The sequence below is a fragment of the Ambystoma mexicanum genome, chromosome 7p (assembly GCF_040938575.1).
Source record: "Ambystoma mexicanum isolate Mex_15411 chromosome 7p, UKY_AmexF1_1, whole genome shotgun sequence".
NCBI classification, from domain to species: Eukaryota; Metazoa; Chordata; class Amphibia; order Caudata; family Ambystomatidae; genus Ambystoma; species Ambystoma mexicanum.
The window spans coordinates 22,146,620-22,168,433 of NC_090939.1; the positions used below are offsets into that span (position 1 = coordinate 22,146,620).

The following is a 21,814-nucleotide window of genomic DNA, read 5'->3' on the forward strand; positions in this document are numbered from 1 at the left end:
TTGTTGAATACTGTTACTGCTGGGACAGGCTTACCTAGATTTCATTGGAGGATTCAGTTATCAGTTGGTAGTTTTGTATTGCACTCTGCTGGCTATTCATTGAAGGGTATTATATATATATACACAGTGCTTTGTTCCTGTAGTAGCATGTGGATTAGAAGCTCTAACAATTAAACATGTATCCTGGTTGGATAAAATAGAAGGCCATTTTGGGTCTTCCATCATCGTGCCCCATACGATACATTAGTGTAGAATTTTTATTGATGTACCTTTAAAGCCACCATTCAGTAACAGCGAGGTCTTCTCGCACTGAAAGTGCTGTGCTACCCTGTTAGCCAGCTGTTAGGTATCATGAGGGAAAACATAATTCGACTAAATAAAACCAATGCTACTAACATATATGATACTTTGTGCGTCGCCTTATTTAGTATTTAGTGAATTAAACTGGTATAAGTCCATTACAATTGCCTTTAAAAAGAAATTACAAAAAAGTTATTGGGAAAGCAACTTAACTCATTTGTGTAGTTTGCATACCTACCATCAGCTTGAAGGCATTGTACACATTTACTTTAGCCCTCAGAAGTAGTTAATACGCTGCCCTAGTCCGGCAGTCTGTAGATTTCGATTATGGATGAGGACGAACCAACTACCGTTCAGAGCCACGTATGACACCCAACGGCAATTGGCTGTAGACCAAGGGTTTTGCCGGATTTGCAAACTAGCTGAGAACTGGAGACAGTTGAACACATTTTAACTGAGTGCCCTTTGCTTGTGCCTTTATAAATCGATATGTGTGGGCGATGTGTATATCATTATGCCACCATAGCTACTATTCATTTTCGGCACTAGTGTCTAAACATGTCATCTGAGTCGATGCATAGTGTTCTGTATCCTGTATGGTCAACTGCAGAATCAATCTTGCAATGCAATATGTGAATTCCTCCACATGAAGCTTTTTATTGCACTTTGCACTTTGTTACTATCTTTTTCTACTACCATCCCTCGGATGAAGATGATTTGTTGGATTTTCTGGGTATGCATGTATTAGCATCTAAATACAATATACCATGAATAGAATAGAACGTAAATCCCTGCAGGTCTAATGGAAAAATTGCTATGATTACTTGAACATCTATTGATTAATGCATGTTTGTATGTATTGTGAAGTCTGTGAAATGGCTTGTGTCAATGACGATTGAATTTTACACTATCTGGTTATCTTTGATAAATTATATGTATTTTTTTTCTAAAAGTGACGATCTATGTTAAGAAAATATAACTGTACAGTTGTAAAAGTTCTTTGGAACTAAAAGACAACTATAATAAATAAGCGCGATAGGCTAGAGAAAAAGTACCGGGTGCCGTAGTCCGCCCCCAAGTGACTACGGTCGCAACCTTCAACGGACTCGGTGGTGTCGGCGGCTGCAAGGAAGAGATAGTCTAACCCCTCATCGTCCTCAGTCCCTCCGAACAGCGAGGGGGAAGAAGTTGGACACCGTGGGGAGAAAGGTCATCTACTCCTTAGCATTGACAATCAAGGCGGCCAACGCACTGGGGATCCTGGCCAGGTTTGACGGAGAGCTGTGGTTCAAACTGGTCCCGATTCAGGAGTTCCTGCCCGACGACAAGCAGGTGGAGGCGATTGCACTCCTCCAGGGGGAGTGGGTGGGGGGGCAGTGGCTTTGGACCATGCCATCATGGTGGCCCTGGACATCGCCGTCACAGGTTTCCGGCATATGGGGAACAGTGTCTGCCTCCGTCATCGAGACAGGCTGAAGGCCACCAATTTCTGCCAGGAGGTCCAGGTGAAGGTACTGGATATGCCCTTTGACGGGGATAACCTCTTTGGGAAGGCCGTTGACAAGTCCTTGCAGTGAAGATGGATACAGAGACGACTCGTACCCTCGGTACTCTCCAACAGCGCCTCTTCCTTTCGCACCTCCGGAGGATAGTCTGGCAGTGTAACGCTCACCTGATTCTCGCAAAGGCGCCGGTCTTGACTGGGCGACTACCGTATCTCCAAAGGTGATGTGTAGCACCCGGTTGGCTCTTGGGCTGGACCTCTGTGCACTGTATGCCTGACGTGTAGAGTAAGATGTCTGCAGATAGAAAATATGGGGTTAATGAACTGGGGTTATTGGGGTGTCCCTATCTCTTTCCTCTTCTGTAGACCCCCAAAGGTTAACGCTCTCACCTTAGGTAAGTGAATGCCGAGCTCTCCATCTGCCTCGGGGCAGGGTGCTGTAACCAGTTTCTTCACTGGATAGGTAGCGCAGGCCTCTTGACTTCAGAGGACTGCTGTCCGTCGTTTACTGCACGAACGGTAAGTTTCGAGTCATTCAAATGTCTTTAAAGTCTTTAGTAATGATGTCTCTTGTTTTGCAGGGTTCCGGCGATGGCGGATGACAGGCTGAAGTGAGTTGAAGATGGAGCCCGTGTGATGACTAGAAGCGCCTGGAAGCACGTAAGTAAGCGCTTGTTGCCTGCTTCACGATGCGCTCTAACTGTCTTTTTATTTTGCAGGTACGAGTTCGGAGCGGCTGCAGGGTGCCTGAATACCCACTGGATTAGATGTGGAAAGGAGTAATGGCACGTGAGTATTAAAGTTCCCCAATGTCTTTAAACGCACCTTGTTTTGTCTTTCAGATGCGGGATGCAGCGCCGAAGGCCTCCGGATCATGCAAAGAGTTGGTAAGCTTTTGTCTTTCAGATGCCGGAATGCAGTGTGAAGACCTCCGGAGCGCACGAAGAGTAGGTAAGCCTTTGCCTTTCAGATGCCGGAATGCTAACCTGTTCTTTCTTGTCTTTATAGGTGTTGCTGAAGACTGGATTCAGGATGGTAAGCCTTTGCCTTTCAGATGCCGGAATGCTAACCTGTTCTTTCTTGTCTTTATAGGTGTTGCTGAAGACTGGATTCAGGATGGTAAGCCTTTTTCCTTAGGCCCAGGACCGGATGCAGAAGACACGATGAGCGTTCTGCTGCAGAGGTTGCAGAATAACGCAAAGCAAGATTCATCCACCGGGTGTGGTTTAAATAGCCTCCTGTAGTGCTTCGGTGTCTCCTTCCACAGCCACGCCTAGGTAAGAAAAGAGTTCCTGCTTTCCAGAAGAGTTCCAGTGTTCTGAATCTAGAGAGTGGCTCCAGCCCCACCCAACAGGAAAAGTAGTTCCAAACAGAAGGGGATTAGAGGCTCAACTGGCAGGCAAGTAAGCAGCATGGTCTGCTGCAGGTAAGTCCACCCAAGCATTAAGAGCCCGGCGCTTCCAGCGCTGGGACTGGGCATATTTATGAGCCTGGTGCCACTGGCGCCAGGACTGGGTCCAAAAGGTCCCAATTGGGACTGGTTGGCACTCGAAACCTGGGTTATGGATCTGCTTCCAAGGGAGTTGGGAAAACCCTGACCTTTTGGAAGCAGAGATCATGACAGGCAGACCGGCAAACGGTTTCGGTGGAGGCTTCTTGTTGTACAGTCAGCCCTCCCAGTGGAATGCAGGTGCTGAAGCAGGACTGAACCAGCCAGGACGTCGGGCCCCCACTGATGCACCTTGGTGGGAGGCCGGCTGGCGGGATTCTTCAGCGAGTGGTAAAAGATCTCCACCACTAGGTGGGTGCTGGACGCTCTCGCCCACGGACATACCCTGAAGTTTCAGCAAAAGTGTCAGCAGATCCCTCCAGTGACCCGGCAAGCGCAGCACATCCCTCAGCTCCTGCAGGAGGTACGGGCCATGCTACAAAAAGGGGCGATAGAGCTGGTTCCAAGACAACTCTGGGGCTCTGGAATCTACTCCAGATACTTCTTAGTCAAAAAGACGCCTGGGGGCTGGCAGCCCATTCTAGACCTGCAGTGTCTCAACAAGTACCTCAAGTCCCAAAAATTCCAGATGGTCATGTGGCAGCACGTGCTCGGCCAACTAGAGAAAGGAAACTTCTTGACGTCACTGGATCTGGAAGACACCTACTTCCATGTCCCCATTCACAGGAAACATCGAAGGTTCCTATGCTTTGTGGTGCAGGGAAGATACTGCCAGTTCAAGGCCCTCCCTTTCTGCCTAAAGCTGGCTCCCAGGGTGTTCACGAAGTGCCTGGCACAAGTGGCGGCCATCGACGACTCGAGGGGTACACATGTACCCGTACCTCAATGACTGGCTCCTCCAGCCCAAGTCAAGAGAGGTAGCCATCAAACACACGGAGATGACCGTCCAGCTGCTGATCTGGGTTTCTCCATCAATTATCTGAATTCTTGCTTGACACCATCGCAGAACGCACTGTTCATAGGAGCCAGGCTCAACACGGTCGCCGGCCTATTGTCGCCTTCGGAGGAGAGGATAGCGGCTGTGCTGGGGAAAGTGCAACGGTTGTTGTCACTGAAGACCGCCACGGTGCGGACCATCAAGTCGCTACCCACCATGATTTTCTGCATGTTGCGGATGTGTGCTCTGCAGGAGTTCTGGATACAAGTGTCCAGAAGCTTCACAGACAAGATCCCTCTCGACAAGGAGTTCCATTGAGCGGTGAGGTGGTGGGGCATACACTCAAACATTGACTGGCACACAGGGTTTCAAGCCCCCCCCCCCCCCTCCCCCTTACCTGGAGACAGTCACCACAGAGGCTTCCCTGGAGGTCTGGGGATCCCACACCAGACATCTGTACACCAGAGGTCTGTGGTTGCCGGAGGAGAAGGATCTCAACATGAATATCCTGGAGCTACGGGCAGTGTTCTGGGCCCTCAGGTCTTTCCTTTCGTCCCTGAAGGGCAAGGTGGTGAGGATCTTCACAGACAACACCACCATGATGTTCTGCATTCGGAAGCATGGGGGCACTCGATCCCCAGCACTCCAGAGAGGCGCCGAACTTGTGCCACTGGGCCATCGGCCAAGGGATGTTCCTCATCCCCTTTCACCTGGCGGGAGTCAAGAACACCATTGCCGACTCTCTCAGCAGGGAGTTGCGCTCCTGCCACGAGTGGGAGCTTCGGCCGGACTGGGTGGACAGCATCTTCAAGTGGGACAGGCCCCAGATCGATCTGTTTGCGACGACGGCAAACTCCAAATGCCAGAAATTTGCCAGCAGGTTCCACCAGGCGAGGAGCATGGGGGACACGTTCTCCTTTCCATGGGATGGCTGTTCCTGTATGCGCCACCCCCCAAACCCCCATGGCTTCTTCTGCTGCGAGTCGAGGCAAATTTTGTACCCGGACCTTCTGAGCCTATTAGCGTTGCCTCCGGTCAAGCTGCCAGTGGTTGCGGAACTGCTCACCAGGGAAGGAGGCACAATCCTGCATCACAAACAGGGATCGCTGAACCCGGAGGGCTTGACTCCTGCAGCCCTAGAGTTTGGAGGATAAGCGTTGCCGGCGCACTGCAGAGAATTTCTTGCCAAGGCCAGACCGCCGTCGACTCTTAAGTGCTATGGACAAAAATTGAAGCCTTTTGCTATGTGGTGCCGGTCTCAGAAGATCAACCCTCTGGGGATCTGCCGTACTTGTTGTCCTTGGCCAAGGCGGGGCTGGCACACGCCTCCATCAAGGTGCGTCCGGCAGCTATCTCCTGCTACCCCAGGTCTCCAGGAAGGTCTTCTCTGTGGTCCCACCGTCTCGTCAAGGAGTTCCTCAGAGGACTGTTTTGATCTTTCCCGCCGGTGAAGGCTCCTGACCCGGTGTGGGAACGCAAAGTGATGCCGACAAGGCTCATGGGAGCCTCCTTTGACCTTATGCATCAGGCTTCTCTCAAGTACCTCTCGTGGAAAACGACTTTCCTCGTGCATCACCTCTGTCAGAAGGGTGAGTGAGATCCAGGCCCTATCCTGCAAACAGCCTTATCTGACTTCACGAATTGAGGGTGGTGCTACAGATGCGCACCCCTCCTTCATGCCAAAGGTTCCGTCGGAATTCCACCTCAGTGCGCCTTTGGTGTTACATGTGTTCTTTCCGAAACCTTTGTCACCAGCAAGGACCTTGCACTGCTGGATGTTGCTTGTGCTCCGAAGTTATACGTGGCACGAACAAAGAGTTTTCGGAAGCCATCTACCATGGGAAGGGCTTGTCCAATGCTTCCATCTCAAGGTGACTCTCCGGCTGCATCATGCATTATCGGTTGGTGAACTGATGGCTGCCCGGCCGTCCGAGAGCCCACTCCACCAGAGCGATCGCTGCGATGACGGTGTTCCTGTCTGTATTTGTATTTTATTTATTTATATAGCGCACCTGGCCCAGGGGCATCCGGGCACATCACTTGGGTTACAAGGTATGTTGACATACATAATATGCAAGTTACAGGGCAGATTAAAATAAGCATAATATACAGGGTAATATACAGTATGAGAAAAACAAAGATAATATACAGACATATAATATACTAAGTCAGCACAGCAGTGGTGATAGGCAGGGCCAATCAACAAACCCAGATATGTACAGGTAGATAGGTTTACAGGATATATACACAGGCAGGTTTACACAATGAAGGAGGAAGCAGAGGTGCAAAGGGCAGGTTAGTGCCTGGAATGGTCTTGGGCAGAGCGCCAAACTTTGGCCTTGTTCTTGAAGGCAAGGAATGAAGGTTCAGCTCTAAGAGGGTTAGGGAGTGAGTTCCATAGTTTCGCAGCAAGGACTGGGAAGCTGATCCTACCTGATCTGGTGTGCCCCTACTGGACAGCTGCAGGGCTGTTACGTGGAGGTCGATGCACACCTTCACGAGCTTTTACTGCGTCGACAGGGATTCCAGAGAGGAGTCGAGGGTCGGCCAAGCAGTGCTGCGCGACCTGTTCGCTTGAAGGTGAGCCAGGTCCGGAGGTAAAAGTAATTGCTTCTGGTGTGCCTTGCCACCTCCCGTGGTTGTGTAATGTTGTACTGCTATGTATTCTTTATTCATGAACATTTGAATCCATGCCAGACCCCATACTTGAGAAGGAACAAATTACTTACCTGTAACTATTGCTCTCCAGCATGGGTCTGGCCTGGATTCACATGCAAACCCTCCTTCCTTCTCCTCTGTGGCGCTTCTTGGTCATACTGTCACTTTACGTGTTTACCAAACCTGAAGATGGCTGCCAGAGGATGGGCTTAGGGAGAGGGCATTCATTGGCTTGCGGCAGTATGTCCCAGAGTACAGTGATTTTTTTAGTTTTTAAGTGAAAACTGTTTTTTCTTTTACCAAGGATTCCCGGCCTGACGACAGGGAATATTCATGAGCATGTGAATCCATGCCAGACCCATGCTGGAGAACAACAGTTACAGGTAAGTAACCTATTCCTTTCTTTGCATCCGACTACTCACCTGTGTTGCACTGTTAATTGATTCTTGTAGTGTCTCCTAAGAGTGGATGTGTATACATGTAATAAAATGATTTGTGACCTTTATTGGGTTTAGCTAACCTTTCCGTGTCTTCTGTTAACCATAATAAGGGAGCCTCCAAAAATCCTCCACCAGGGCTGATTTTTTTAGATCCATCTCATTACATACCCTCTGTAAAATATCTTAGAATGCAAAAGGTATTAAAAAATGCATAGTAAAGATATTGAGCATTCTTATTGGGTTTTGTATATTTCTCGGGTTCCATGTAAATGATTTCCCCTATTACTTCCTTTGCTCCTCATTGGTAGAATCACATAAAAGTATTTTATCACTCCTGATTGTATCCACAGCCTCAGTGTATACAGCTTTGAAAGAGAAAATTGGAAGAAAAATAGTATCCAAAATAGCCATTCTGCAAGTTCACATGTCATGTCAGAAAAACAATCGGTCAGAGTACGTAGACAGGTGAAGTGTCGGTGGTACCTGTACATGTAGAATAGGGATACTATGACAGGGTTGCCCCCATCAACAGCCCTTTTTGAAATTGAAAAGACAAGCAAGATGTAATATTCTTCACTAACCACTAGATGGCAGCTTGTGCAAAGATTGTGAATCTAAGCAGATACAAGCCATAGAGAGCCTATTACTGGGTAAGTAATGTTTATTTTTTCTGTATGCGTGGTATATGGTGTTCATTTTTACATGTGTGTTTGTAGCCCACTAGATTATTTTAACACATCTCTGTGGACCTGTATTGTATGTGATGTAAGTGTTGTCACTGTAGCCATTTTTTAATCCCCCTGATATCCTATGCCTGCCTTACATCTCAGCCTGTGCTTCCAAGGGATAGTTTGGGAAGTGTGAAAAGCCCTTGCTCATCCACGAAGTTGGCCTCTGGGAACCCCCCACACAGGACTGGTTCTGGAAATCCCTCTGCACACCCTCTCTCCTTCTGACAGGTTGAATGTGTGTGGATGAATAAATGGTTATTTGTGGCTTAACCTCATCCCCTACAAAATACAACATTGGCTCTTCCCAATTTACATTCCCCCCCCCGAATAGGAATTTCCGCCCTCATCTTCTTGCTATTGTATTTGCAGTCCTTTGTATGTGATTTATGCATCTTCTGACTTAATTGTAAAGCTCAGGATGGCCTTGTGGTGTCTGGGCCATGCTATAGTATCCTTTACAATAGCATAAATAGCTCTTGATGTGACGTGGCACGATTCTGGCATCTCCATAATTGTACTTCTGTTCCTGTTTTTGGGTCTCCTAGTTGTTGTCATGCTTCATTTTGCTTGTTTGAATTGTGGACAGTTATGCTTTATCCTTTGTGTACTTACACCTTTATTCAAAGGTATTGGTCGGACACGAAGCCCCAATCAGCAGCCTGAGCTTTAGCCCTGTGCAGACCATCCTGGCAACTGGTTCATGGGACAAGTCTGTCCGGCTCTGGGATATGTCGGACAGTTGGAAGACCAAAGAGACGCTGCTGCTGAACTCTGATGGTAAGACTTGGCTCCTATTCCCGGCTTCTTCTTCCTCCTAAACTATCACTGACACAAGCTTATTGAACTTGCCTACCGAGACCCCATTCTGCTGAGAAACATTGCGGCGGCCCATTCACCTTAGGGTTGGGACACCTTAAATTAGGTTATTGTCTTGTTATCTGGTTCCAACATTGAGTGCGTCTGAAATACTCATCTGCTTTTGCTAACTAAGTTCTTGGATTGTTTGGGGTTTTTGCACCAGTTGATGTTTATGACCGATTTGGAAAAGCCCACCTTAAGTGACAGGGTTACACCGCTTAGGCTTGACCTGAACTACCCAAAGGTTTGGTAGCAATGGCTGAGCAGCAAGGCTTAGCCTAGGAGGGATGAGTGCTGTAGTGAGGCACACAGTACTTGGAGCATACCATTGGTTCAAGGAAACCCTGACACACTAGCAGTTATATAAAAATAGTTATGTATTTTAGGTACAAAAAAGCTTTTCGAAAATAAGTCATATAAGTACTATCCACACAGTAATATCTCAGTAGAATAAAAGGTAGCACACTTTAAATCCAAAAACGTAAAGCAACACAAAGGTTAGAGAAAACTACTGATACTAAAAGGCAAATTTAGATGAACTCTTGCAACTTTAGTTAACCCTTTCTTAACCACTCACCAAAAGTCCAATCATATACTAAATAAATTACAAAGAGTCAAGGGGGACCCAAGGGGTGCAGTGACCAAGGGATGGGGAGGAAAGAGCCAGGTAAGCGGCAGACAGAGCAAAGTCTTTTGAGGTTTCTTCAGGTTTGCAGGCAAGTACGAGTTTGTTTTTGTAATGTAGAGCCTAATGGGTTGTTCACCCCGATGGGACTACGGGTGCCCTGGAGGAGGGTGCCAGTAGCAGCTTAACTGCAGCCCTCAAAGAATACAGGATCAACACAGCAAGACCAAGGTAATTACCTAGGCTTCATACAGTACCTTATCAATGGAGAACTCTGTGCAATAGGTTGGCCCCCATGGTGAGGCGACTGTTGTCCCCTGTTTGGTTTCTTGGTCTGGATGGCTGAAGTAGGAACTTTGACGGGAACAGATGGTTGCACTCGAGCAGTGGGACGCCCAGCAGTGGATCCTCGTGGCATTGGAACCCTTCACAGGCTTTAGTTCACCGACTGTTGTCATCCGGTGTTAAGTAAGATTTTCAGATTTGTGATACATTTCCCAACTTGTCAACCCCAGAACCTTTAGCTTGGACTTGATTAATTTCCCTGGTGAGTGGGAATCTTTTTTTCCCCTCTCGCCTAGTCTTTTACTCTTTTTGTGGGTGTCCTGTTTATGGCTCTCCATAGTGTATGGTTTGTTTGTTTTGTTTTATTTATTTGTATAGCTCTCCAAACCCAGAAGTAGAAGGTCACTTAAAGAAGACGGTTACATAGTGTGATATATACAATTTCAATATACAACAGTTTACAGAGTTCACAAACATAATTAAGCAGAAGGAGGTGTACACACATCCAGGGGGTACGTGTTGCTCTTTGTTCAGGAGCCAGCCGATAACATGTTTCCAGAAGATCTGGAAGGACTCAATGGTTTTAAAGTTGAGTGGTAGGGTATTCCAGAGTTGGGAGGCAAGTACTGTGAAACTTGCACCTCCAGCTCTATTTAAGGAGAATCTAGGCACTGTCAGGCATAAAGTGTTGGAGGATCTAGTGGTTCTGGTGGCGGGTGTCGTGGTAAATTTATTGGTGAGATATGGTGGTGCTAGGTGGTTTAGTGCCTAGTATGTGATGCAAATGGTTTTCAAATCAATTTTTTTGTCGTATGGAGAGCCACTTACACGATTTCCTAGCAGTGGAGATGTGCTCTCGCCTGGGGATGTTAATTGCTGCACGTAGTGCATTGTTTTGAAGTACCTGTAATTTGTTAATTATAGATTGGTTAGCACCTAGCTACAGGCTATTTCAATAGTCCAGTTTGGATTGTATGAGGGCTCTAACAAGAGTAAGGCAACTATTAGACGATAGGAAGGGTCTACTGGCCCTAATTAGCTTGCCGGTGTAGGCGGAGGCTGAGGCAATCATGTTGGCTAGAGTTGGCATCAAGGTAAAAGCCGAGAGTTTTCACGCTTTTAGCAATAGGGATGGTGTGACTGTCGATAATGATGTTGTTGTAGTTAGGATTGAGTTTAGACAGGTTACTGGGAGAGCCGACAAGGAGGAGCTCTGTCTTCTCATCATTCAGGCAAAGGCCATGAGAGGCCATCCACGCCTGAATGATGGAGAAGATTTCATTGATCCGGGTGACGTCCGCATAGTAGTTGCCTGTGATGGTGAGGAGTATCTGGGTGTCATCAGCATAGTTCGTGTGGGTGACACCCAGGCGGTCCAGTTGGTCAAATAGTGGCTTTGTAAATATGTTATACAAAGTGGGGGAGACACAGGAGCCTTGTGGGACCCCGCATGTGATGGAGATGGGGTCTACTGCAGCTATTGTAGAGAAAACCTGCATGGTTCTGTTCGCCAAAAAAGGATTGTATCCATTTGACGGCAGAGGAGGAGAAGTGAGCTGCGGTGGCTAGGTGGCTGCATAGGATTTTGTGATCGACCAAGTCAAAGGCCGCTGAGAGGTCTAAGAGGAGTAGGATGGCGGCATTACCTTTTGTCTTTGATTTCATCAATCTGACTTTTGAGGTCAACAAGGGCAGTTTCTGTTCCGTGTTGGGGTCTGAAGCCAGATTGACGTATTCCTAGCAGTTGGTTGGATTCCAGGTATTCCTGAATTTGGAGGTAGCCGACTCTGTCCAGGATTTTTAACAGGAATGGGATTGTGGTGATGGGTCTGTAGTTGGTGGGTATGGCTGGGTTTAGAGATAGTTTTTTTAGGAGTGGGAGAACCCATGAGTGTTTTATGTTGCTGGGGACTGAGTTATTGATGAATGAAAGGTTGATAAGTTTGGTGATGAAGGGGGATAGATCTCTATCTGCGTCTTTTATGATGTGGGCGGGACAGCTGTCCCCTTTGCAGTTCGAGGGTTTAAGGAGGTGATGATTTTTTGAAGGTCTATCGTAGTTACTTTCTTGAATGTGAAGACTGATTTGGTATCGTTGGGCGTGGGTGGGCTGCGGTTGGTAAACTTGTTGTTAGAGAGTTGTTGACGTTTGTCCTCTATTTTGGTTTGGAGTCCTGTGATTTTTTTGAGGGCGTTTTGGATGCTGGTGCACCAAGGTTTGTCTTTCAAGCAGTTGTCTGTAGGTGGATTGGGATTTTCTAGTTCTTTTAGAATTTTAAATAATTCTTTAGTGGAGGACCCTGCCTGATCAATCCTGACGTTGTGCACATCTTTTCTGGTGGGAATGATCTCACTTTGATATAAAGCAGATATATTCGTGAGATTTGATTTATTTTCTGCAGAGGGATTGGTTTTCCATAGGAGTTGAGCCTTAGCTTTCTTTGTTCTGAGTAACTTGAGTTCGGGGGTGTACCACGAGTTCAGATGAGCCCTTGGTTTATCTTTGTGCAATTTCAGAGGGGCAATGGTATCCATCGAATTGGCCATGGAGTCATTGAAGGTGTCAATCAATAGGTTTAGATCAGCATTGGCTGGCAGTGCATTGAGGGTGGGTAGGACCAGGGGTAGTAGGGCCTCGGCAGTAATGTTGCGCTTGTCTCTGTTAGGACAGGCTGGTGCCATGGGGCACTATTTGGGTGCTACATGATTAATGTTAACTTCAAGAAGGATGAGATAGTGATCTGTCCATGCAAGAGGTTGGGGGTCCTTACAGATTATGTTGCAATGGTAGGTCGATAACCAGTCGTTAATTCTACCTTTCTGGTGGGTGGGGAGGACATTAAGTTGTGCAAAGCCATGTTCGGTTAGGTCATTGGCTAAGGATGCAGCAGGGGCGTCATTGGGGTCGTGGTAACCAAGGTTAAAATCTCTGAGGATAATAATTTGTGCTGATGGCTTAGAGTTTTCAGCAATGAGCGAGGTGATGTCTTCTTCAAAGACCCCAGGGGGGCCTGGAGCTCTATAAATGAGGTGAAAGGTAATCGCGCTTGTGGGGGAGGTTTGCAGCTTGACTGTGAGTAGCTCACAGGATTTCAGTGACACTGAGGAGAATGATCTAAATTCTAAGGAAGATTTGGAGATGATCGCTACGCCTCCTCCCCTGGCGTTGGGTCCATCAGTTCTGAGGGTAGAGTAATTGTCAGGGATGGCTAGCAATAAGTATGGTCCGAACGCTTCATGAAGCCAGGTTTCGGTTAAGGCTAGGAAGTCAAGATCATTAGTTAGAATCATATCGGCGATTTCTATGAGGTGGGCAGCAAGGGACCTGACATTAAGTAAGGCTCCTTTTAGTGGGAGTTGTTTGGGCTTATTGGGTGCCTTGTGTTTCTTGTTGGTTTTGGTGTTGGGTTTGGCAGTGGACCTGCTAGTTGTAATGGGGAGCCTAGTGCCTAGTATATTGTTGCGGCTGTGAGGTTAGGAATGAAAGTGGGGGTAGGTCCTGGAGGCTCGGGTAGTGTGGAGGGTTTAGTGTTCGGTTTGGTGTGGTTAGGCTTAGTAATGGGTGAGGTGCTGCCTGGAACACTGGGTCTAAGGTAGCTGAGGGTTTTATCAGCGTTGGCTGGGAGGCCGGTGTTTATGTGGGAGGTGGAAGGCGAGTGGTACGTGGGTGGGAAGGGGGGCAGGGGTGGTAGGAAGGGCGTGGGGCAAGGGATAGGGTAGTGTCTTGGACATCCAAGTTTGGCTACGCCGTCTTTGAAGGCTATGTAGTTATTACCGCTGCAGGGTACGTTATCCAGCGTGACACAGAAGGGGAACATGATCAGAGAGAACCAGGTGATCATGATCTGGTTACAGGGTTGGTCAGTGCTGGTGGCCTGAGTTGTAGAACTCGTTGGATGAGCAACACAGGCTAGAGCTTGCAGATAGCTAATTTGACCTGGGTAGAGGGCAGGCCTATAGGGCAACACCTAGATTCAAAATAATACACTTAAGCTAATATGCAGTGGGGCAACACCTAGGTTCAGAATAATACATTTGGCTGAAATGCAGTGGGGCAACACCTAGATTCAAAATAATACATTTGGCTGAAATGCAGTGGGGCAACACCTAGATTCAAAATAATACATTTGACTGGGATGCAGTGGGGCAACACCTGAATTCAAAGATGCACAATTTGGTAGTCAGGTATAATGCGCGGCAATTAGGTACGAAGTCAAATGGTCAAAAAGGTAGCTGGGCTTACAATGCAATAGTCAGGTACAGCAATCGGACGGCATGGCAGCTGGGTGCAGCAAGGATACTGCGAGCAGGACTCAGAGGTGACAAGGGTGCACAGATTACACAGTACGGACCAAACGTCAATTAATGGCCTTGTGAGGTTAGGTGTAGCGTTAGTGGGAGTCAATGGTATGTGGGCTCTGGCATAAGGCGCATGCAACAGAGGCATAGGTGTCTGAGTAACCAAACGTAATGGGTTTAAATAGTTGATAGCGGAATCTGTACAGACGCTTGTTGGCGGTATCCTGACTCTGGGACACTCAATGCATTGTGTGCGTGGCATGAGGGCCCTAATGTGGATACTGATAGCGTGTAGGTGCAGGTCAGATAAGGCAAGCGGGCGGTGCGTTGAGATAAGGTTACAGTACTTTACTAGCGCCCGGCTAGATTTTAGGGACCAGAACTTCTGGTTGACGTTAAGTTTTGGGCTTAGGCTGGGTTGCCCCTATGGGCTCCCCTGTTAATTTCTCTTCCATGGACTTGGGTGAACTACAGTTCCTAAGCAGTAAAGAGGGATTTTCATCCCCCCTTTACATTTTATAGAGTGAGCCAGCACACCCTACCTTATGTGGAGTCCTGGGGGATACAATGTATCCCCTTTCTTATTTACCTGTAGCATTTTTGTTACAATTGCAAGTTTACTTGAATGACTGGCGGCAGTGATTTAACCTTTAGTGACTTTTGAGTCTTATTACACGCAGGCTTAAATCAGCCTCGGGAATGCACAGAACGGCCACCATTTTACTAAAATGATGGGCTCTTTCTTTTTACACCATTTCTTGTTTCCTTGTAGTTTCCAAGGTCTTCCCCAACGATTGTACATGGGAACGACCTCGGTGGAAGTTTTGTCTTCGGCAGGAATCTGTTGTATTCTCTGCAAATGCTTCAGAGTGTCTGAGAAGGCAGAAAGCGAGAGTGGATTCCAAAACTCTGCAGCCCCTTTGCTTTCACCTTGCCTGAAAGGAGCCCAGTTTCAATGGGGGGGGGGCTGGCTGTCCTTATTGTGAACGTGCTGTATAGTGCAATAATACAATGTAGATGCTAGAATAGATGTAGGGAAGCATAACTCCATCAAAACGTACCCAAAAGAGGTAATGTTTATGTTTATTAGGTTTATATAGCGTTTATTAGGTTTATATAGCGCTTTAATCCAAAGCGCTTGTTAGGAAAGATTTCATAATTGTATGTAATTTTCCCTCCATGTGGCAACCCCTAAACATTTTGCTGCTGTTTTACACCCTGATCTAGACTTTGCCAGAGAAGCGCAGCCTTCTGCCGCACTCCTCTGGACTTTGGCTCACTTCTTATGGGGAAACTGACATGCCCTTAAGACAGTCAGTACTGGGAGACTTTGTTTCCCTTAGTCCTTTCCTTATGTTGCAGCTTTTGTGTAACATGAAACAGAGTGCACTGTAACTTACTTTACCACGCTCTTGGGTCTCTAGTCATTCCAAAGGCCCTAGAAACTCTCGCTGGACTTATTATGAACTGTGCAAGTGTGTCGCGGACAGGACTGGTGGCTGCTATCGTTTCTCTTGTGTTTTGAACCCTTTTTCACCATGTTATCCGCGCTTACCGTGTTTGGCACAAATGAGTGGCCTGGCTCCAAAATGGCCATGCCACGAGGTTCTTTGTCCTGTCCTCTGACCGTCTTGCCCCTTCCCCTTCCCCAGGTCGAGCCGACCTGGGTCAGTCCTTATTTGGTCATGCACTTTCCCGCGAAACCCAAAGCTTTTGCAGGCTTCTGCATTCCTTGTGTGTGCCTCCAGGATGTGGGCTGGGATGTCTGTTCCCAATACACATCCTGGGTGCCAGAAAGTCTAGTGTGTCCTGAATGCCTGACCACCGTGGTCCGTGATAGGTCCACGTATGATGTGTTTGTGAGCAGATCTCCCATTGGGTCCTCTCAGTTTTGGCGCGAAGGGAACTTTGGATAAGAGGAGGCTGAAAATACCACTACCATGTCGATCTCCTGAGTTCACACCGAACAAGGGATAAGGAGCCAAGTATCCTGCAACCACAAGGCTCCAGTTTTAAAACTTACCAATCTTCAACCTGTTTAACCTCAGAATTATATTCTCCGGCGTGGGCGGGTGGGTGTCAACTCACACTGGGCGGGAGCTGCTGGGCAAAGAGACTGATGGCCAGCAGCTCCCGCCCTTATAAGTGTCCGCAGGGGGACCTGACCGGAAGCCAGCTCCCCCTGGGAACGCCTCTTCCCCTTCAGAGGAGGAGAGGAAGAGGAGCGAGGCCTGACCAGCGACCGGAAGGGGGTGGCCAGAAGGGACAGCCCGCTATGTAGGCTGTCCCTCTAGCGCCCCCTGCGGGGGCCAGTCAGCCTCTTAGCGGGGAGATCCCCATTGGACACCCCCACCTCCTTAGGTCATTATCATAACACAATGAAATGAATAAATGAATACACAGACAACTGTATTAAAGTTCTTTGGAAAAACGCAAGGTCACAGTTTATTTTGGAGCAAGACAACTTGGGACAGTCCCAGCCACATTACAAACAGTCAGATACGGGTGAACCATGTCACCACTTTAGCCACTGGCCAAACTGACAAAACTGCTGGTTATTCCAGCTACACTGGCACAGCCAGCAGGAACCAGGGGCACTGACCAGGATGATTGTTGGCCTAAAGCCCTAAGGAAGGGAGTCGGTGCCCGTCGAGGGATCGGCTTGAGCCCGGCCAATCCCGAGCCGCTGCAGCGTGTAGTACCTCATTGGCTAGGACCGCCCCGATACTCTGCCACGCTTTGATGGTGGCTGACGCTGCCATCAATGCCCCCAAACCCTAGGACCTTGCTTCTCCTTCAAATTTACTAGACAATTACAGCTTACCATACTCGCCATTGAATTCATCTGCAACCTGCCCTCTTTAGCTCACCCAATAAAGCCGTTAGGAAAACATCGTTGCCTTTATCAGATAGGTGGACCCCATCCGCTTCAAAATGGGAAGGCAAGGAGCTCAAACAGCAGTGCCCTACGTACCCCAGGCCCTCTGCCTTGGTGAATTTCGCAACACTTCTGTTGAGGCGCTTTCTGGATTTCTCCATGCCGGCTACAGAAATGGCATCTCTCCATACTTGCCTTTGCACGACTTCTGACCAGAATATTTCTGTGCCTGGCAACTCGTGCGCCATTATACGCAAAGTAACCTGTATTTGTGCGAGCAAGCGTCCGCGACCCAACTTGGCCAGATCGTTGCCCCCCAAATGAATCAATAACCACCTTGGTGCCGGCCGCCACTGGAGTCGCCAGTGAATTGCCGGCAGCAAGGAATGCCACCTCACGCCAGGAGTGCCCACCCACACACACACTCGGTACCCTTGAAACCCAGGTTGTGGCCGATCGTCCATTGCCTGGCCCTTTTTTCAGCGCGTGTCACAAATGAGTGGCCGATCAGCCATACTGCATCATCTAAGGGGAAAAAACATACCATACCATAAATTCTTTGATCCGCCCGGATCCAACACACACGCTACTCCGCCCCGCCCTTGAGTGCCCTCTGTATCTAGTATTATTCAGGGGATGCATTATGCTGGGGGCAGACATACAATCGATAACGGCCCGACTCCCACCTCCCCACCTTCATGATCGCCCGTGGAGACATGCCCTGCTGAAAGGCGGTGGTAGCTGCGCCTATCCTGAAACTAGGGGTGGACCATCCCTCCCCCTGAATTCCCAAGGCCTTCAAGGCCATTGTCAGCACCTTGCGAAATTGAAATACAGAGAGGGGGGAAGTGTTGGCGTGGGTTAGCAGGGGGCCAGCGCTTGTAGCTCTTATTTGTATAAACCTCTTGAAAAGGTGCACAGGGCAGCAATCCGCCAGGGGGGCCCCATGTAGGCATATGTGAAAACCTTTTCCCTGCTGATCCGTCTTGCTTTTCCTCAACCATATACTGACCCCTTCACCTGAGTCTTTGTGGCACAGGGATGCATCACCCAAAGCAATGGCCCTCCCAGATGTGTCTTTCTTGGATGCAGAAACTAGCTCACTAATCCTAAAGGCCCCAAAAAAGGCCCATGCGAACGCCAACCTGAATAGCGCCGTTTCGTATTCGCCGAAGCATATGCTAGGTAATATGGCCAACAACCTCACCAATAACCCAAAGTCTATTGGTTTGCGCACATCCTCAGACCTTGGCTCCGAACGGGCCCAGCCTTTCAATGCCGAGCGCACCAAAAACCCCTTTGTGGGATCACCTCTCCCCTTAAATTTGGAGTGGAAGGCAACCGCCGCCAGATGCGACGCCGCCCAACTCTTTGACAATCCTTCTGAGTGTGCCCAAACCACAAAAGTGCGTACCTGTTCCTCCGCGGTCTGTTTTTCGCACTGCAGATAAGAAATCATGCTCTTGAACTTACCATAACCTTGCTGGTATCTGCATCTTACTCCGGGCGTGAGTGAGCGCTCACTCAACTCTGCGAGTGCCCTGTCCACACCACCAACTGCCACCATTCCTTTTTGAACTGTGCTCCCTCCTGCTTGCCCTCCGGGTGGGCCTTCCGGAACTTGGACCACTGAAAGCGAGAAAGAGCGTCAGCAGCAACATTTGCAGTGCCCGGCACATGTCGAGCCCTAAATTCAATGTTATTATATAAACACACTTCCACTAGTTTTCTGAGCAAGCTCAACATTGCTGGGCAAGAAGCAGACTGTAAGTTAATGGCTTGTACTACCGCATTGTTGTCGGACCAAAAACGTACCCTCTTGTTGGCCAGAATCGTAGGCCATAACAACAATGCGACAACAATGGGGAACATCTCTAGGACCATTATGTTTTCTGTTCTGCCCTTCTTGTGCCACTGCTGCGGCCACTTCTGAGCACACCACTCAGGCCCTAGGATCACACCGAAACCTTTGCTTCCTGCAGCATCCGAAAACATCTGTAGCTCGGCGCTGGTTTCCCACGGGGTTCGCCACATCTGAACCCCATTGAAGCTATCTAAGAATCTGCACCACATCTTTAAGTCCTCTTTGAGGGCAGCGCTTAATCTAATGTGGTGGTGCTTCTGAGCCACACCAGCTGTTGCCCTGGCCAGCCTTCGTGCAAAGACCCTCCCTGCTGGGATGACTTTGGCCGCAAAATTCAGCTTACCCAGGAGTTGCTGCATCTTTTCCAGGGTGGTCCTGTCCTTCGACAAATTATTCATAATCTCAGCGTTTAGGCCTTTGACTTTATCCTCTGGTAACCTGCAAGTCCCCTTAACAGTGTCAATCTCAATGCCAAGGAATGTTAAAACCCTACATGGACCCTCAGTCTTCCCAGGCGCTAAGGGAACCCCCATCTCTCCCATCAATTGCTGAAAGGCAGACATTGCACTTGAACAGTCATCGGACCCATCCTTGCCAGTAAATAAAAAATCGTCTAGGTAATGGACCATAGCCCCCCGCTGCTCTCTTCTGCGCGCCACCCATTCAAGGAACGTGCTGAATGCTTCGAAAAAGGAACAAGACACTGAGCACCCCATGGGCATGCATTTATCCACAAAGAAACCCTCCTTCCAATGGAATCCCAACAAATGAAAGCTGGCCGGATTTACAGGTAATAAGCGAAATGCAGATTCTATATCCACCTTGGCCATCAGAGCCCCTTTCCCCATATTGGCAACAACCAGCATAGCCTGATCAAAAGAAGCATACTGGACAGAGCATGTCTCAGGGCTCAACCAATCGTTGACAGACTCTCCTTTTGGTTATGAAAGGTGGTGGATGAGCCTGTACTTACCTTTTTCTTTTTTGGGAACTATGCCCAGTGGTGACACAATGAAGTTAGGGAGGGGTGGGGCATCAAATGGCCCCGCAATCCTGCCTAGTTCCAGTTCTTTGCTCACTTTTCTATCAACTTCCCTCGGCAGGTCCCTTGCTGAAGGTAGGTTCTTGGCAAAGCAGCAGGTGTGGGGTCCCTCGTAAGGGATAACAAACCCTTCCGTGAAACCCCGAAATAGCAAATCCCTCCCGCACTGTTTGGGGTAGTGGTTTAGATGTTCACCTAAAACCTGTAAGTTAACTGGACAGGGGCCCTTAGTGGACAAATCCAGTCTCTGTGCTGCTGCGCTGATTGCCGGGGGCGGGAGGGAAATGGTAGTGGACTTACTGGCCTTTCCGCTGACCTCTGCCAGCGGAGAAACCTTCCCGCTTGAAACATTTGACCAGGGGATGGTTCCCACCACATTTCCCACACTCGTGGCTGTACCTACACTTCAGACCCCAGTTGCAGCTGCCTTTATTAAAATAACGGCATGTTCTGTTCCCTGTTTTCTTCTCCTCTTTAGTTCCCTTTGCAACACCAGATCCTGCGGCTCCTGACTCTTGACCCCCCCGTCCCTGGGGGGCATTGTGAAAGGGTTGCCCCTTACTCCCACTATTTTGCTTACCATACCAATTACTCTTACCGCTTTTTTGGACATCAGCCCATCCAATGCTCTTCCTTTGCTTACCACACATGAAAGAGACCCAAGCATCCATCATCTTTTGGTCCCAAGTCATCTCGGGGCATTGCTCCATCATAAATCTAAATTTCCTGTCATAATCGATCCACCCGGTAGAACCGTACTCTTTTGCCTCCTCTACAATGGATTCCCTATATTTGACCAAACCTGGTCCATGCTCAGGGTTCTTTTCCATCACTATTACTGACACTATAGCGAACGCTTTCTCCCAGTTAGCGATGTTCTCCTCTGGATGATACTTACGGTGCCTCTTATTATTCTCCTCCGCACTTAAGGTGACATTGGGACCGGCATCTTCTATTGCCAAAAGGCTGAATATGTCAATATTCTTCCTAGCCCATATCTGTTCTTTAATGTCCTGTGGTATATGCCATGCCAAGGATGACCTGCCCGACAACAAAGGTGCAACTGTCACGGGCTGCACAGCACCCAAAGGTACAGTAGGTGGGGGAAGAGGTGGGATGACCGGGTTGATGCCTGGCCCAGGGCTGTTGCAGGGGCGGTGGGTGTGGAAGCGGTGGGTGGATTGTTATTAGTAGTGCCCACATTGGTACCCTCCCACACGCTCCTAGCCACTGGTAATTTGTCCGCTGCCACAGCAGGCGCCCCACTGCCCTTAACTAATAACAATTCCTCCAAAATCATCCCAAACCTTTCATTCCCAACTGCACCGCTGACTGATGGTGTCACCTCTGAGTTAGCAGCAGACACTGTAACAGGGGTGGTGCTATGGTCAATTGCGCTTGATTTATACTCATAACCCCTGGCCCCGCCATCGCCACTTGCCCAAGTTCGCTTGTAGTTTGAACAGCAGGCGACACCTGCAACACCTCTGTTTTCTTACCCTTCTGCTGGTGTTTTCTTTTTGCAGGTAAGGGCTTTAGTGTGATTTCGCTGGGGGGGGGGGTGTCAACCACAGGGGTTGGACAGATTTGCGCCTCTACCACCACTTGTTGGGGGGGCAGCGGTTGCTTCCTGGCTAACACTTTCTTAGCCCAGCCCTTCCCCTCACTGCGCATCCTTTCTTGGAATAACGCCCATATGGCCCCTTCGTCCTCTTCCTCACTTGAACCCGGGGTGTTGGGCACTTCTTCAATTGAGTGGAACAGGTCCTGAGAATCCTCCACAGACATCCTATACTGGAAATGGGAAAGAGTTCAATCAATACCCTCTTTAGTGCATTAAACGGTGCTGGGCCCAAGAAGTGCCTTGACTAGCCCCCTGTCGCCAACTTGATGAAAAAACAGTATTACATGCCCTGTACCTTACCACTCTTCTGTCTTTTGGA

At 48.6% G+C, this 21,814-nt stretch overlaps 1 protein-coding gene across 3 annotated transcripts in view; it reads left to right on the top strand.

Annotated features, from left to right (window-relative positions):
• Positions 1-21,814, top strand: part of PWP2 (PWP2 small subunit processome component) — a 306,748-nt gene that overhangs the window by 121,023 nt on the left and 163,911 nt on the right. For all 3 annotated transcript variants that reach the window (XR_011283393.1, XM_069635678.1, XM_069635679.1), the window contains exon 13: positions 8,647-8,797. Coding sequence is in view for 2 of the 3 variants with exons in the window: in XM_069635678.1 (XP_069491779.1) it covers positions 8,647-8,797 (151 nt within the window). In the remaining variant the exon portion in view is untranslated. The remainder of the gene's footprint in view (positions 1-8,646; positions 8,798-21,814) is intronic.